Source organism: Agelaius phoeniceus, chromosome 15, assembly GCF_051311805.1.
Source record: "Agelaius phoeniceus isolate bAgePho1 chromosome 15, bAgePho1.hap1, whole genome shotgun sequence".
Taxonomy (NCBI): Eukaryota; Metazoa; Chordata; class Aves; order Passeriformes; family Icteridae; genus Agelaius; species Agelaius phoeniceus.
The window spans coordinates 18354111-18372346 of NC_135279.1; the positions used below are offsets into that span (position 1 = coordinate 18354111).

General features: G+C 51.3%; 1 protein-coding gene across 1 annotated transcript in view; it reads right to left on the minus strand.

Moving 5' to 3' along the window:
- FGF18 (fibroblast growth factor 18) overlaps nt 1-9267 on the minus strand; it is a 65001-nt gene extending 55734 nt beyond the window's left edge. Inside the window, exons 1-2 of the mRNA XM_054642994.2 lie at nt 8863-9267; nt 8558-8594 (exon numbers count right to left, since the gene is read on the minus strand). Of these exons, the coding sequence (XP_054498969.1) occupies nt 8558-8594; nt 8863-8894 (69 nt within the window). The 5' untranslated portion in view covers nt 8895-9267. The remainder of the gene's footprint in view (nt 1-8557; nt 8595-8862) is intronic.
- Nucleotides 9268-18236: the final 8969 nt, after the last annotated feature.

Sequence of the window (18236 nt, forward strand, 5' to 3'; positions counted from 1 at the left end):
GTGCAGCCTCACACCCAGGGACTGAGGCTGCTCATGTAGGGTCGTAACCTTCCGGCCTGGGAGGGTAAGGGGGCCAAAAGCAGCTTCGTGTTAGAGCTGGAGAACACGGCTGTAAACAGAGCACAGACTCCACTCCCTGTTTGTTCCTACAATGCAGTCCAATTCCACCTGTGGTTTGAATTCAGCTTGGGAAGGCAAATCCAATTATCTGACCAGGATTGTACCCCATACTCCAACGGGAGAAGCGATGCAGCCACACTGTGAGGAGATCACCCAGGGTGTGACAGGAAGGAAGTGACCCCAGTCCTGGTGGTCACAGCACTGCCAGCTTTCAGACCACCCCTCTCCTCAAATGGATAAAAACCATCAGAGAAGCAGAAAAATGCCCTTCTATCAAAAATGTCCTTCACCCACTTTCTAATTTATCCTCCCAGGGCTTCCCATCCCAGCAGCCATGCCTACAGACACCCAGCACACACAGTACCCACAGTCATTGACCAGGCTAATCGCTGCTCCCTGCATTTTTCTGTTAATTCTGGATTTCTGTGCAAGAGCAGCTCAGGGTATTCCAAAAGATACAAAAGCTTTTTAACAAGCTTAAAGTTCTTAATTTCTCCTTCAAAATTATATCAAAGATAGTATTCTAGCAGGAAAAAAGGGATTTGAAATACAGGAGAAAAAGGAACTGGGAGGACTAAGGAGTGCTGGGAATACCTTGTAGGAAAAGCAATCCGTTATTTATTGCTGCATCCTAACATTTCTATCCACACAATATGCACTTCTCTGGGACCTTCACCAAGATTTAGCATCCATCCATTTGGATTTTAAAAGACAAGCAGAGGAATCACAGGGCACACTGGGCCCCTCTCCACCTTGCTTTCCCTCAGTGCCAGCTCCTCCTTGCTTCCAGATCCAGCCCCTTAGCCTGGCCACCATGGAGGTGCTGGGTCTGCCTGGGGCAAGTGCCAGCATCCCCAGCCTGCCCCCACTTCCATCTCCACATGGGTGAGCCCATGGGCTGGACTCTGCCCCACCTCCTGTCCATCTCCAGCCACACAACAGTGAGCAGGATGTGCTGGGCCATTCCTGTGCTGCCCACTTCTTATCACAGAATCATTTAGGTTGGAAAAATCCTCTAAGATCACCAATCCACCTGTTGACCCAGCACTGCCAGGCCCATGGCTAACCCAGGTGCTCAAGTGCCACACCCACACATCTTTTGAACACTTCCAGGGATGGTGGCTCCACTCTTCCAGTGCTTCACAACACTTTTGTTGAAGAAATTTTTTCCTAATATCCCATCTAAACCTTCCCTGGCACAACTTGAGGCCTTTTACCCCAGCGACCTCAGATCTTCCCCTCTTCTCCCACAGCCTCCAAAGCAACGTTGACCTCCAGCAGCAGCAGCAGCAGCAGCAGCAGCAGCAGCAGCAGCAGCAGCAGCAAACTCAGCAGCACCAGCCCAGCAGCCAGAGCAGCACCAGCCCAGGCAAAGAGCCATGTGCAGGACATCATCAGAGCTGTTCTGCACCCTGAGCTCCAGAGGTTAAAATTGTTCTGGCTCTCCTGGCTGCAGCAGAACCAAGGCAGTAACTCCATGAAAAGGCACAGTGAGCAGGGTGTGAGAGAGCCTGGCAAAGGGGAGGATGTGCTGTCACTGCCGTGTGGTTCAGCCTGAAATGCAGCTGTTTATGTGGGCAGAGCAGGCAGGGGCTGAGGCAGCACTGCCCAGGGAACCAGCGCCACATGGAAGCACCGGGGGCACAACCAGAGCCCAGCCCCTGGAGGGGGAAGATTGGAAGATTGGCAGCCGGCTCCCACCCGCCGCAGCCCCTGGGGCTGTGAGGAGGTAGCACAAAGGGAAACACACAGACCATGACAGGCTAAGCCTCCTCCTTCCTCTCTGTTCCCCTTTCTTTCTCTTCATGCTATGGCGAGGCTGCTGAATGGCAACAGCAAAATACTTTTGCAGAGCCAGACGGTCTTTTATATTTTGGGGTTTTTTTCTTACTTTCCTTCCAGCTGCTTTGCAGGATGCCTAATCCTCCATGGACATCTGGAGAGGCATCAGGACAGAGGCGACATGCTAGGTAGGCAGCACATTGCACAGCTCTGCATAATTTCTGCTTGTACCTGCTGTTATGGCACAGCAGGTGACCAAAACACAAAAACCCAGGGAAGGAAAGAAAAACAATATGTCTGGACCTTCCAGGCCACAAGTACCCAGGTGGAAGCCCCCTGGTTTCAGCATCAGAGCATAGGAAGGCCATGCCCTGCAGCAGAGCATCTCACAGGCAGGAGGGCATTTAGGTGCCTCCCTGGGCCCAGGGCTCCCAGCTCCCCCAGCACAACCCACCCCAGGCTTCCCAGAGCAGCTCACAGACCCCAGGCAGGGACCCTGGCAGGAGGTATCCCCATCCCTGTCCAGGCACCAACAGCAGCCATTCCTCTTTTCCCTTTTTAAATCATGTTCCATTAACACATTTTTTTCACTTATCATAATAAACTATCTAAATCTGTGGAAAAATAAAGCAAAAGAAGCTCTGCAAGGGAGAAGAGGAAAGAGCAAAACAGAGTCCTAAGGAAAGGAAGAGATACATAAAAATACTCCCAAGGATCTAGGAAGTAGCTTATATATCCAAAATAATGATTTTCAGTCCCAGATGAGTCTCTCTCTTGAGCTCAGTCTCACACAGCAGAGAGGCCTGGCTGACCAGCTCAGTGCTATCAGCTTACAGCAAAATCAAGTATTCAGTGTGGCTGCCCAAGCCCCCAGTGCTGCTCATCCTCCCTGAGCCTCCTGCAACCCTCAGCAGTCACTCACAGCACCAGCTGCATCCCACATGCCAGCCACAGCCACAGAGCTCAGGCAGTGCCACCCTTTGCCCATTCTGCTCTTTTCTCTCCCACCTTGGTATGCTACAGCCAAGCTACTCTATAAGAAAAACTAATTCTGAGTTTGAGCAGGAATTCCTCCCGTGAATCCCACTCCACTCCAAACCCAGCACCTCTCAGAATCCCACACTGCACTGAACCTCACACCACTTCAAATCCTGCACTACTCCAAACCCCGCGCCCCGAGCCCCCATCCAGTCTTGTACTTGTCAGGTGCAATAAGGAAAGCAAAAGCAAAATACAACACAACCATCACACTGCATCCAACTAAAAGCTGAACTTCATGATGTCCTTCTAGGCACTCTCCTCAACAACGCCCATGTCCATCCCTGTTCCTCTGAAGCACCTCACACATCTCTGGAGCTTTGGAAAAGCAAACTGCATTCACGCAGGGGTGCAGAACAAAGCCCCCAAGGAGCTCTGTTCTGCTGCCCATTGCCACAGCAAAGCCAAGCCCCCAAATGCTGAAGCAGCTCACATTTGTGTCAGCCTGGCTGGGGTGAGAACCTGGAAACAGCTTTGCAAATCTCCCTGCTAAATGTCTTTGAGGGGTCTTTGTGGCAGAGAACCCATCCCAGCACTTTGAAGGGCTGGGGACCTTCAGTGAAAAACAAAGGCATGGTGTGCCCAGGGCAGGCAGCCAAGAGCTGCTGGTGGGGCACAGGCTGCACATCCCCATGTGTGAGGAGCAAGACCCACAGCTATGCTCACCCAAGCTAAGCTGAGTCTCACCCCTCCCACAGCAGAACCCCAGCACACATCAGCACAAGCCCCAGCCCACTGCCATTCAGCTTCCCTGCTCCAGCCCAGACAACTGCTCCAATGTGTCTCCTCTTCCTCCACAAGCCCAAGCTCTCCAAAGTTCAGGAGGCAGAAGCAGGATACATAGGGCAGCTTCAGGACACAACACTTTGTATTCTGGTGCAATGAGTCAGCAGCAGGGAATAAAAATCCCTTGTGGCAAGCCACATGGTTATTTCCTGGAGAGCAAGGGCATTTGCAACTGGAACGAACGCTTTCATGTACAACAGGACCCTGCCTCTGCAGGCCAGCAGAGCCATACCGTGAGGAAGTGCATCCATCACTGGGAGTCCAGCACAGCACAGAGCCAAAGCCATCCCAGGGACCATCCCATCAGCTCCAGCCCATGATGGGGCCAAGCACTTTCACATGGCTGAGCTCCTCTGCTCATTAACTCAGGCTTTGCTTACACAGTTTCTCTGGTCTTCTCACTGCCTAGTAATCAAGGCAGGTGCAATCCGAAAAATCAACAGAGAGCTGCCCAGCCTTGCACTGACCACATTTGCCATATTCTGTCCTTTTCAGGATGACTTCTCCACCCTCATGGAGCAGGAGGCAGGTACTGGCACAGGGATGCTGTGCTGAGGACGTGGTGTTCCCAATCCAGGCTGAGCAGAGAGGGCAGGCACGGGATCACCCAGCCTGGGGGGCTCTCACCCAGCCTAGGCCCCAAGGAGTCTTGGCACGCAGGGCTTGACAACAAGGAAGGAGCAGCCCACGGAGGCACCACCTACCCCATCCCACAGCACTTCAGGAGCAATGTGGGATGCCCAAAGCTCCATCCCTGGCAGCACACTCAGCCTTGGCACCGCCTCAAGACAGACACTGTGCCACCCAGAGAGGACAAAGGCAGGTGGGTGCCCATCTGCAGGGAGGGGAGACATGAGAATAACCTTGTTGGTGATGTGCAGTCCAGCTACCTGCCTTTGGTGCTGTCACCAGGAGGGCAAGGACAGGGCAGGCAGGGAGCTGTGGCTCTAGCACTGCTGCACACCTGTAGAAGGAGTGGCCAGCCAAGGCAAGCTGGCCGGGTTGTCACCAGGACCTCCTTTGGCTTCTCCACAGTGAGTCCCCAGAGCTATTTGGTGGCACTCACCACCCGTCCTGCTTGTCCCCGGGAGGACAGCCATGGATCAGCAGGCAGGGAGAGGGGAGGGAGCTGCTCAGCAGGCTCACGCTTCTGACATGTGCTGTGTGTGGCTTCGCCAGACCGCAGGATCTGGCTCACTGAACGTGTGGAAGCAACGCTTCTCTGTGTCTCACTTTACAATGTCCCAAACAATAACTGTCTGTCGCTGCACAGGAGCTTAGGAGAAACATAAGTTGCTATTGGCATGGCACACAGCAGCCTTCCTCTTACACAACACCAGCAGATGTGAAAATAGCCTAGTGCTGCCTTGTGCATTCCTCTGACCTCCTGTTTGCTTCTAGATCAGATTCCAAAGCTGGATCTTAACCTACAAGAGCCATAAAAGCAAAGGATTTGGCCCTATCAGGGACCTCTTCATAATCTAAGACAGATGCACTCCGTGTAGGAGAACACGGCAAGGTTTATCAGGCAGGGAAGAGGCTGGGGCAGGACCACCCTCTGCTCTGCAGCACAGCCAGGGCAGCCCACGCTGGCATTGCCCTGTGCTCTGCCTGGCCATGCACTTGAGGTGGCTCAGGGACAGAAGAGCTGGAAGCTCTTGCAAACCAGGACAGCACTCAGAACCTCGGATCCTACTGCTCAACTTACACTGAAGCTGCCTCCAGCCCCCACCTGCCCTGGCAAAGGGGGCCCTCTGAGATCTCATGTCCCCAAATTTGTTATCCTCAGGGTCACTGGTGCTGCTAGAGCCAGCACAGCATGGGGCAATCCCCTCCAACCCTGCAAGGTGCTTCTGGGGTTTCTCACCTGCTTGTAGAGCAGAGATTGACTCCAAAGCCAAAGCGAAACCCAAAACCACTCTGGGGCATAAAGAACAAAAGCACATGGAAGAGAAATTGCTCCTGGAAGTGTGAAAAGGTAGGAGAATAAACTGAAAAATGTTAAAGACATGATATAGGGAGAGCTCAGTAACCATCAGTGAAAGAGCATTCCTAAGAACAACCTGCATAAATAAATTATTGTCTCCAGGGTCTGCAAGGGTATCCAGTATCCCTGCTTTGGAACTGTAGCAACTCCAAGCATCAGAGTGACTTCCTAAGAGGCAAGAGAAGAAAACAAGATAGGGTCATTGCTGTCGCAGGGGAAGGTGAATGACCTATCCTCCAGGCAGCCCTGTGAGGTCCAGGGCTGCTCCCAGGGCTGTGCTGCACCCATGCTCCAGCAGTGCTCCCCTCTGTCCCACCATGTGTTAATCCCTGCGCTTCTTGGTGGAAATGTCACACGATGGCAAAGGCCTGGAGGAGTCCAACTCATCCAGGGGTCTAAATCCTGCTTCTGGAAACTCCCAACCCTCCAACCTCCCTGTGGCCAGGGCTGCGGAACACTTCCCAGTGCTGCCATAACCTGCCCACAGGAGATACTACACCTGCCCCATCATCCACTGGCGGCTGCAGGGTGGCCTTGGGGTCTATGAGAAAGCTTTTGGCCAGAGCTGAGCCCCCACCACAGAACTGCAGCAGCTCACACGTCAATGCACCACAGCCCTTGCACACAAGGATCCACTCGAACACACAGAGCGTACCCAAACCATGGTGTTTTGTCTCAGAATCCCTCCAGCCCCACACACACTGAGGTGATTTCTACACAGAGCCACAGGTACCAGGCAGCAGCAGAGCAGAGTAATTCTAAGACCAGCACACAGGATGAGCCACAGATCATGGCTTGAACGCAGGGCGAGAGGCAGCCTTAGAATATAATCCCCTTCAGGAACTCTTAAATCTCCCCAATACAACACAGAGCCCTTTAAGCAAAACTAAACAACTTCCTTTAGACTAAATAAATATTAAACCTAAGTGATGCATTAATTTACTCCAGTTCACCAAAGGCTAACTCCTACCCAAACTGATCATTATTAAAGAAATCCTATAATCCCTTGGTCCCATTCAGGCTCAAAACATGTAATCCCATGAATAAATCCAGAAAGAAAGTGTAACAAAATGGGCAATAAAAACTTACAGCATTCACATCTTTTCATCTACCATTAATACTGTAAACACTCACTCGAAGGCCCTCGAGTATGACTAATCTAATGTTTTGGCTCCCCACACCAATCGCCGAAGGAGCTCGGCTCCGCGTGTGTCACCCAGTGAGCTCCGCCGCCTCTCCAGCTGCAGCCAGGACACCTCCGCAGAGCCCAGCGCAGCCATCCCACCTCACAGCCCCCAAAACGCTGCAAAATCAGCACAAAAGGTAGCAAGTATGGTTCTAATAGCACCAGAGCACAGAGCTTTCTCCTTTTTTTCCTGGTTTTTTTTTTTTTGGTTTGTTTTTTTTTTTTATTATTTTATTGCTTTGGAAGCCTGCAAGCTCCAACTGTATAAATGCCAATAACTTTGTTTTAAGGCTGCTGAAGTAAGAGATCAGATTTTAGCAAGTGCTTTCCAGGCAGCCAGCCAAACTTTTTCTGATTCACTAAAAGCACCAAAGGGAGGGGGAGAGGAAGGGGGCTGGAGGGCTGATTAACTTCAGTTACCGCACAAGCGCAAAAAAACCTCTCCCCGCTGCAAAGGGTTCCGGCGCTGCGAGCCCTGCGCAGCCTGTGATTCCTCGGGCTGAAAAAAATCCGCACCAGAGAAACAGAGCAAACACCTTCCAACGGCAGGGTAATTTACAGCTGCGGATCCTCTCCTGCTGGGGAGGCTGCTCCACCAGGGGAGGCTCTGCTGGTGTCGGGTTCGAGCTGCACTTTTTGGAGAGGATGAGGAAAAAAATGTGATCGGGCATTTTTCGGATGGGTGGGAGAGCAGGGGATGGGGCTGGTTCGGGTTTTAGCTTGGCCAGAGGGATGGAGCCCCCTCCAAGGCTGTGCTCATCCTTGGATGAGCAGGACCATCCCCTGCTGCCGTTGGGGATCTGGAGAGGCTGAGCAGGTGCAATCCCGGCCAAAGCACAACTCAGGGCCAAGGGTGTCACAAGTGTCCCCCAGCTCCGGCGGGAAGGTGGCCAGAGCCACCGAAGTGGCACCTGCTCTGCGCGGTCCCGCAGGTGGGTGCGCTCCAGGATGTCCAGCTAAAATCCCTGAGGCAGTGGGGCAGCTGCCATCCCCACCCCGCGGGCACCTGGGCTGCAGAGCCTCGCTCAGGGTGTTCCTCCAACGGCCTCATTCCTGCCGAGACAGGATCAAAGGCTGGAGCTGACTTGGACGGCGTTCTACTGAATAATGGGGAGGGAGCACGCAGCCTCCTTCTCTTGGCTAGGAAAACTTGTGTTTTTCAAAGCATCGGTTTTTGGGAGCGAGTTACCGAAGAGGGGGAGAAAAAAAAAAGAAAAGAAAATTTAAAAGAAGAGAGGGGCGAAAAAAAAAAGAAATGGGAAAAAAGGGCGAGCAGGAGAGCGCCTGCTCTTCCAAGGCAAGTGCATCAATCAACACTGTGCAAGGAGAGTCCAGCACTCCCTCTCACATCATTAGCCAGGCTAATGCACTCCAGAGGATGCTGCTACGGCAGGCTACCGGCGCACCCGGCTGCACCCCTGCCCGTACCGGCGGCAGAGCACGGCGGAGCACGGGACGGGAGCTGAGCACAGGGGAAGCCCCGGTCCAGGGCAAGTGACACTCCAGCATCTGGTGCGGGGCTCGGTTTAATACAGCTATAAAAACTAGAGGGAAACAAGTGAAAGCCCCAGCCAAACCTGCCTCGCACTCGAGGTCAGCACGCCGCCTTTGTTTCTATTTTACAACCAAAAGCGAGAGAGGACAGAAAGGACACGTACCTGTACCTGAAAGCACAGCAGCAGGAAATGTAAACATCTGGAGAGGAGAAAAAAAACAACAAAAGATCAAATGATGCGGTAGAATGATTAAAGTTGATTTTTGTTTTGTTTGGTCTTTTCTTTGTTTTTGTTTGCAATTTTTAAAGGGTTCAGAGCGATGCTCTGCTTATAAAAAGGCTCAGGTCCCCATTACCACCTGGCTGCAAGGAAAATGCAACCGGAGCCTCCAGAATGAAAGTTTAAAAAAAATTTAAATCTTTTAAAACATTTAAAAAAAATATTTAGAAATATGCCATAATCCTTACAGGCAAGTGCAGGCTGAGAGCAGTGAATACATCGCTGGGCGAGGACGGGGTTGGCCGGCGGCTGGTCGCTAGCGGAGCGCAGTCCCCCGCCGCCGCGCTGACATGGGAGCGATCCGGCCGGCGAGCTCCGATCCCCGCCGCGCTGCTCCGCGCCGCTCCGCGCCGCCGGGAAGTTGTGGTACCGCCCGCTCTGCCTCCGCCGAGTGACTCGTCAGGCATCAGCTCTCCTCTCCCCCTGTCTCTCCTCCTCCTCCTCTCCCTCTCTCCGCCTTTGGGGGGATGAAGGTGCTTATTGTCAGTAACTTCCGATCATCAGCAAGTGCCCCCCCGCGTCCCCCCGGGCCGGGCCAGCCCCGCCGGGCGGATGGAGTCTCTCGGCCGCGGCCGCGCCCCGCTCCGGGCTCCGCTCCGCGCCCCGCGCCGCGCTCCGGGCGGGCGGCATAGCGATGCGCGGGGCGCGGAGCGGGAGGCGGGACCCGCCCGGGCGGAGCGGGGCTGGCACCGCCTGCGCGGAGGGGGCACCGCCCGGCCGCGGGCAGCACCGGCCGGGGAAGCGTTTTTTACAGAGTAAGCGAGGGAGGGGGTCGGGCTCCCCCGAGCCCTGCCCGGCCCGACAGAACGGGCGGCGCCGCCGCTCGCCCGGGACGCGAGGTGCTCGGAACCCCCGGCACAGCGGCCGCTGCCCCGTTCACCGGCACGTGTGGCCGCGGCTGCCCGGAGTCCGCTGCGCCCTCACCTCCGACGGGGCAGGAGCGCGTCCCGTGCCCGTCGAGCCCCGGGCGGGCGGCAGCAGGGCCCGGCAGCCCCGGAGCGGCCCCTCGCGGGCCGGGACAGCCGCGGCCGCCCGGTCCATGGGCCCGGCACCGCTCCCCGGCGGGACGCGGACGGCGGGGTCAGAGCGCCGCGCTGCCGGCGCCGCTCCGCACGGCTCGCCTGCCCTCCAGCGGCCGCTCCGCCGCCCCGCACCTCCCGCAGCCCCGGGGAAAGCCCAGAGGCTTCCTCCGCCTCAGCTTTGGGGAGGTTTTTTTGTTTGTTTGGGGGTTTGCTTTTTTAGGAAAAAAAAAAATCACACGCTGATAGCGTGTGGTAACTCTTTCCTCTTGTCTGAAAGCTCGTTTATAGCAGACAAGATGCCAGGAACCGTTAACCTCCACACATAGCCGAACTCTCCAAAGAGCACCCAACGTCAGTTAACACCTTATTAAGTGAGAACATAACCCTAGCTCAGAGCTCTGAGCTTTCCAAATTCTCCACTCAAATAACAGCGTGCATCAGCGCAGCGTGTCGGGCCCAGCTGCTCCCACCTCTGCAGGGACTGAGGTGCTCGCTCCCCTGGCACTCTCAGCCACAAATCAAACAACATCTTTAATCCCTGGAGTTCATCACTGGGGAGCCTTCAGGTATCAAGTCACAGGGTTTTTTGGCCCATAGTTTCAGGCTCAAGAGGCACAGAAAACATTAAGTTTTAAAACAGTGATCAAAGCAAGTCCTTATAAAATTTCCAGCACTAGCACATGTCTGTGATGTATCTAACAGACTTCACACTTCTCTTCTTATGGATCTGCAAGTTAAAAAGAAAAAAAAAAAAAAAAAAACAAAAACCCAAACTTCTGTCAATTGCTGATGTCACCAACATCAGAGGCCCCATGCATCCCTGTCCTGGCAGTCCCATGGCACCTTGCCACAGCTGAAAGCATGGCCAAGAACATCAGAGCCACCATCCTGAGCCCTACAAGTTGAGCTCACCGAGATGCCTACACTGAAACAATTCAGAATTTGGGGACTCACAAGATCATAGTATTTAACTTAGATGTGAAAATATTCCATATATCCCTAATCATCACCAGTACCTCATTTCTTGGAAGAGGTTTGGGTGGCAGAAGCCCAGCCTGTGCCATCTTATGCTAGTAGGTGCTGCTCAGCCCCACAGGAAAGGTACAGGGTCATGCCCACCACCAGCCACTCACCTGGCTAAGTCCAGTATCTGCTGCCCAATGCACACAGGAGTTCTGCAAAGCCAGGGGCAGTAACTCCTCCAAAAGCCTCACAGTCACCTGTCAGCATGAGCTTTGACTGCTCCTCAGGCTTTTCCATCACTTGCCTCCAAGAAAAAGCTCCACAGACAGTCACTGATGGCTCTGCCCAATACCCAAGGTGGCCCAGGGCTGCTGCACCTGGCTGGAAGCAGAACAGCTCAAAAAGGAATTTGTAAAGCTGCTGCTAACATTTATCATTTTAATTGCCCCAACAGCACGTAAAATTACAGCAGCTACAACAGAGCTGTGAGCTACACATGGAAAAACTCATCCCAGGTGATGCTGGCCCAGACCACGCTGAGGAGCCATGTGCTGGTAGCACAGCTGCCCCCGCAGCCATGACCTGAAGGACTTGGATTCACACAGGCCAGAAGGACCTGGACGTGTCAAACAGCAAAAACTGCCAGGGCAACACGAGGGGTTGTTTTAAAGAGGGCACATGAGGGTTTTCTTCTTTCAATTATTGTATTTGTAATCGCAAAAGTTCTTTTATAAAATAGAGCCATCCTTTGTGCGTCAGTAGTCTGACAAAACCCCTAAATCTTCAATGTCCAAATAGTTACCTGGAGAATAATACCAATATTGGGTGAATTTCAGACTACCAGTCTTGAACAACACAGATGGGGCACAGAATAGAGGCAGCTCATACATGTCTCTGAAAAAATAGAAATATCATTTAGCAGCATGCTGTTATGAATATATACGAGCATGTGTGTATATGTGTATATATATTAAAAGCTCCACACCCAAACCTGTTGCTCCACTGCTGAAGGCTCCTGTGTGATCAGATTCCCAGCACAAATCTAGCCAGAGAAGCTGATGCCCACTGGAAAACCTTTAAGGGTGTTTATTTTTCTTACAGCACGCTCAGGGTGTGAAGGCTGGCACAGCAGTTCCTGAGAGCCTGACGTTCTCAACATGTTATAAACCAAGACAGGGCCAGGTAGGAGCATGCACTGCAGGACACCCTGGGAGCTCCTGGGGTTACTGCCTTCCAATCACCCTTGCAAATGCCTGAATTAAGGCTGTGTCCTACAGTCCCTCGCTGGCTTATTGGATTAGTGACCGCCCTTCAGCAGCTCAAATCAAAGTCTGAGCAGCCTGACCTTTCGCTTGCAGGGCAGTGAAGGTGCCCCCAGTGAAATGAGCTTCCCTCGCCCTGCTCCACTGGTCCAAATCCCATGAGGAGCAGGCATTTCACAGAGCATGGAGCCCATTCAATGGAGCCAAGGACTTAAGAGCATGCTTGAATGGGAAGCCTTCCTACCCCAGATACCCCTTTGGTATGTGAAAGAGAAGCCAGCAGGAATGGCCAGGATCTGGCCCTGCTGCATCTGGTATACCAAGATTTAAATTAAAATGAAAAACCTGGGCTGATATTGTACAAAGACCAAGTTCAGCTCTACATCCCAGCCCTGCTGCCAGTGAGCAAATCCATGTGTGGTTGCTCCTGTTATCTGCATTTCCAGCCTTGTGTTCTATAAGCAAACTTTTCCTAACAGAAAATCCAGCTGAGGAGGTTTTCTGAATCTGAAAGCCTTGGTAAAAGGAAAGACAACTTTCAGACTGACTGGGGTGCATGTTCTGCCTTTATCCAGTTTACACACAGAAAGACAACTTCATCCCAAGGTAAGGAACACTTCTGCCACATAGTGTGGACACTCAGGGAAGGAGGGGGATGCTTTGCAGTTACTGCCATTTGACAGAAAAGCCACCTCAAAATGACCCTGAACTGTCCAGGAGGACAGGACTTCAGCCTCAGCTCCACTACATTCAGGCACAGTCTTGCAGAAGGAAGATGGTGAAGAACAGTCAGGACTTGGATTCAGCCATCACAGCTTGGACTTCTTGGGAACAGAGGCAACTGCAGCATCCCTTCCAGCTCTCGACCACAGGGATGTCTCATGGCCCCTTGCAGAGGGAGAACCTAGCATGCTACAGCCCTTATTCTGATGTGCATCATTACTTTATAAGAGAAAAGAAACCCTGGAGAGGCAGGCATTATTCAGCAGGCAGGGTTTCAGAGTTTATAAAGTTTTTACTCCACTGGAACACCCCTTGGATTTTCAATGGGATTTGGGGACTGAAACCTCAGATTCCTCTAAAAGTTCCAGCATACTCATAAACAAATCCCAGTGTTTTATCAGCAGAGCAATGAGGGTAGTCCCTAACAATGATGGACAACTCAAGCTAAAGGGCAGACCAGTGGGTTGCTTCAACACCCTGCTCTCCTGGGTATCCAGCCCCTCTCCAGTGCCCAGAGCCCCTGAGCTAGAGCCTGTCCCCACCCTGTGTCCCCCAGCCCGGCCACCCTGCTCCAGTGTCTGGCACGGGGTGGACACGGACATGGGCCTTCCTTGATCCCAGTGCCCAGGAGCACGGCAGCTCCCCTCTGAAAGCATCAGACAGCTGCTAGAATGCTTTTGAAGGGAGGCAAGAACAGGCCAACCTCTGCAGACAACCCTACACAAACCAGTAGGAAATTCCACTTTTCAGCCTTTGCACTGCATTAAATCCGAGGGCTTGGCTCCTTGGATTTATATTCCTCTATGGTTTCACTTTTCCCTAAAAAAAAAAATAAAAAAAAAAAAAATCACAAGCTGTTAAGCTTCAAAACTTAATATTTCCTTAACTTAGAGCTTTTCAGCTCAACAGCTCTTAAACATAAACCTCTTTAACTGAAGTCTTCTGAATCAAGCTGTCTCCAGCAAGTCCCCATCTCAAGCCCTGTCTCTGGGATGACCCATCCCTCCCCACACCACCACCCTGGGCTCCTGCCCTCTGCCCCAGCTGCTGGCTCAGGGCAGGACCTCACACAACGTGCATGACCACCCATGTCCCCACAGCTGGCAGGGACACTGCAGGGGCAGCTCAGTGCTGATGCAGGCACTGACTGGTGACATCACAGACCTCTCAATGCCCTGTGTCACTGTCCCCACATGTGAATGAGTGACCCCGGAGGAACTCAGGGTGGGCTGTGAGACAGCTCACTTTCTGAAAACATCACTGGAAAAACCTGTGTTTCTACTAATCTTTCTGAAGAGGAACTGTAGCCACACTTTGCATCAGAGCAAGGATTTAGAAAATGTCATATGGGTGGATTTACACTAAAAAATATTGGAAAATGCCATTTTTCTGCAATGTCACAGATCAGTAAAGAGACATCTCTGGAAGTCCCATTCTCCTGGGGCATGCACAAACGTCTCCTGCAAGCAGAGCTCCACCCACTTGGAGGTACAGCAGCAGGGCTTTTATCAGTGTTCTCCACCATGGCCACAGTGAGGGCACCAGCCACAGCTGGGCTCTCAGGGACACTGCCAAGCAACCCAGACAGGGTCCAGATTCATGCAGGAGCACGTTTGCAATGGTGTCCCAGCTTTTCCCAGAGATCAGGGAAAGGCCATGCTGCTCCAACAGCAGTGGCTAGGGAAGACTGGAGGAGGAACTGAAAAGGATCCAGAAGACTGAAAAGTCTGAAGAGCAGTGAAGGACTAAGCAAGAAGGCTGAGGCAAGATGTAGAACTAGGAAGGAATTGGAAAGGACTATTTAGAACCATGAAGCCAGAGGGAACAAGTAGAAACATCTCTCCTAATTCAAGACCCTAAAAATGAAGCCAAGATCCCCCTATCTCCCTGTCCTGTGCTCTCTGGAGATCACAAGGACTGGCTGAAGGCCCTGCACTCAGTGGTCCAATTACATGTTATTGCTCTTAGCTACAATTATTGAATTAAAATCTATTTTCCATGTAGAAAATTGGAAGGAAAGGCTTCAAGTATGGGAAAAATATTTAAGAAACAGGGAAGAATGTCCTAAACACCAGAGGCGGCCTTATTATTAAATTGGAAGCTTTACTTATTAGCTGTAGCTGTGCACTGTTGTTGGTGTCCTCACACACATTTACACCCAGGGAACAGCTTTACGCCACTTACAGCAGTGCCCAGATAACATTCACTGCCTCAAAATAGCACGATAAGGGCTGCTAGGAGCCTTTTATCAAGGACATTCCTGGGAAAATAGCACAATTACAAGCTTTGGGACAAATGTAAGGAGCAGTGGGAAAAGTTTCATGAACAGGCACGGATAAAGGTGGCTGCAGTGGTGAAATGCCAAATACCTCAACAGCTACGATACATCTTTCACTCTCCCTGCCATTACTACTCATTAAGAAAAACCATAACCAATGTAAAACCTAAGGCTTAATTTGAAAACAGGGAAGAAAAACTGTTTTCTCTTAAATACAGTAAGTCAACAGAATTGGATGGGGCTCAGCAGGCTTCAGGCCCCAGCAATTGGTTGAGTAAGACTCCAGGACCCTTCTAACAAAATTGCCTTCAATTGTCTTCAAAGACTGTTTCTAGTACCAGTGTAATCACTTGAGGTGAATCAGGCACATCAACTGTGAGAGGCCCAGCTCTGTTCCTTCTCTTTGCCATTTGCAGTACAAGCAGAGTGGTGGCCATGCCCTGGTCCTGGACGAAGCTCTAGGCAGCAGCACAAGAGGTGCCCTGTTGAGCATTCCTCCCAGGGTCTTCACTTTTCCCATTCTCACTTTTGACCCTTGGCTACCTTTTCCCCCCTTGTTTTATTCATTGCCCTTTCTTGCTTGTTTTCTCCCAGGATCCTTTTCCCATAGAGGCTCTTATGGCTTGGTCAGGGAGAGGTGACAGAAGTGGTGGAAGAAAAGTTTTTGAAGAAAGGAGAAGAGCAAGAGTCATCTTTATAGAACCGGATGCAGGCCATACATGTGGTCGCCACAGCAGACATCTTAATTAACATTTGATATATTTGATTGATTTACTTGGTCCCAATTAGGCACTGCTTAAAATTCATTTATGTAAGACAATCCAAAGGCCAGTCACTGAAGAGCTGATCCAACAAAACACAGAATTGTTCCCAAAAGTGTCCATGCAGTAAACCAGTGAGCAGCCAGGAGGGTATTCCCTGTGCTACCTGCAAATGGGAGGACAAGTCAGGCCCCTTGAGGCACACCTGTAAATCCAGCATCACTTTTCCTGCACCCCATCATACACACTCAGCTCTCCGTGTTCACATTGAGAACCAGGCTCAGACAAAGCAATCCTTAATAAATACCAGATCACAAAACCTCCAAACCTCACTCAACACAATTGCACTTGCTGTTGCTTGCCAGAAACTACTGCCCACTAGCCAAGGGCAGGAATAAAGGCACTGTGCTCCATCCAACACTGAGCTCCAAACCACCCCATTCTTTTGTAGCTTTATCTGACATTTTTAAGTAGGAACCAGTCTGTAACGCCCTTTTGGGAAAACAGTGAGGAGAATAAGGATCTAGGTGCTGGTTCCACAGAGAAGGAAGGAAAAGTTGAGTTTGGCTGCTAGTCAGTAATGCACATGCAAAAGAGACAGGACATGGCTTGGGGTATCTGGGTAGGAGCATGAACTTAGCCCCTGAGGGACCGTCTGGGTGGCAAGGAGCCCAGAACCGCCACCCATCGTGGCCCTGTTTTCCATTACCTCAGCCCACACACACTCCCACCCCTCCTGCCAGCCATGCCTGAGTTGCTTCTCTCCAAAGGCTTCAACAATTGCTGAGCACAGGGCAAAGAGCCTTGCACTCATCACAGCCCCTGGACTCTAAAAAACCATTCTGGCAGGTTTGCTGGATCACAGGAGCAAACAGAACCCCAGGACAGACCTAAGGCGGCTACAAACATTTCTCTTGAACACCCTTAGGAATTAGGCACAGACTGAGAGCTCCTAACAGGATGGTGCCCTTCTGTTATCACCTCTTCTGGAGTGAGATGCCAAGAGAGATCTGTATGGAGCAGCTCTATCTGCAGCACAGTCACACACCCCCACTCAGCTGGGTGGCCTCCCCTTTGTCCTGCACAGGGGGACACCAGCTACCTGTTCACTGTAGGGAATGAAACACTTGCAGAAGGAAATGAAATATGAAAAGAGCTGGAACAGACAGGATCTGCAACAGGAACGGCAGCAGTAGGGGCAATTCATGTACAAAGGAAAGGTGAAGGCATCACTACCTGGAGAGGCATTTCATCATCCTGTAAAGTTTTTCCCCATCACAGTGTTAGGAAATAGCAATGCATCTGGCTGCAGAGCTCCATGCTCTCAAGTAAGCCATCCTCAAGGACCAGGATCACACAGAGGCTCAGAACCCTCAACACAGCTATCAAAACACTACAGCTTTGTTGCCATCATTACCATGGCAAGAACATGTTTCAACTACAGAAAGTCAAAAGCAGTACTTCAAAAACCCACATCTGTTACTTGTCTTTTCTCTTCAACAGGTATTTTCACATCTGAGCTTATTTTAAGATCAAACTTTGAGGCTCTGTTCAAAGTGAAAGAACTGGCAGCTGCATGTGAATATCCAAGAAGATACAGCTGCATCCAGAGTCACCAGATAGCCAGTCACAAAAGGAGCCAGGGTTTGGAGATGTGACCAGCACAACAGCAGAGGCAGGGAAAGGCCCCACAGCCAGAAGTGGGGCAGTGACCACCCCTCACTACTCCATGAACTGGCAGAGAACAGTGTGGGATCTAACCAGGGCCATGTGAAATTATTGTTATGCCACGAGGGTGCCTCAAAGATGCCTCATGAGGTTCAACAGCAGCTGACAACGACTTGACCTACACTATACCCCAGCATCAGCAGGCTCTGCCTTTTCCCTGCAATGCTTCTGCAGAGCATGGCTGCACCCCAGACCTGCTCTGGTCAGTCACCTACTGACAGACAACACCCTGGCTTTTCTTAAAACTAGCAATAATCAGAGTATTTTACTGGCTAGTAATTTCTTGCTGAAATTACTGCACAATTTTCACTTCTTTCAGCCAAAATTGAGGGCAATTTTGCTTAAATAAGCCTGTCTGTGCCATTAGCCCTGTTTCACCAGGGAAATCTGCTCTCACTTGTGAATGACATCATCTATTGACATAACCCCACCAAAACAGGCATTTCAAACTGTTATACTCTGCCATTTCACATGCTGCAATTATACTCAAGCTTAAATGAAACTTTGACACAAGACTTGCACAGTTTTGCTCGTCTACCATGCACTTCCCTTGGCTCTATTTTCCCCAAAAGAGCTATTTGCACTGCTTTCCATTTCACCCAGCATCTCAACTATAGGAACTAAGGGTTTTGTAACAGCAAGCATAAAAAATAAATTCAGTGGCAAACCAAATTGTCTATCCTAACTTAACAACTTGTAAAGAATGCTCAGTAAGACAGACCCCATGCCCAATCAGCACAACCTAGCGTGTGTTCACCACATGTCTTGCAAAGCCACTTGCTGCAGGACCTAAGTGTCCCAAGTCCTTCAAGTGGGGAAAACTCA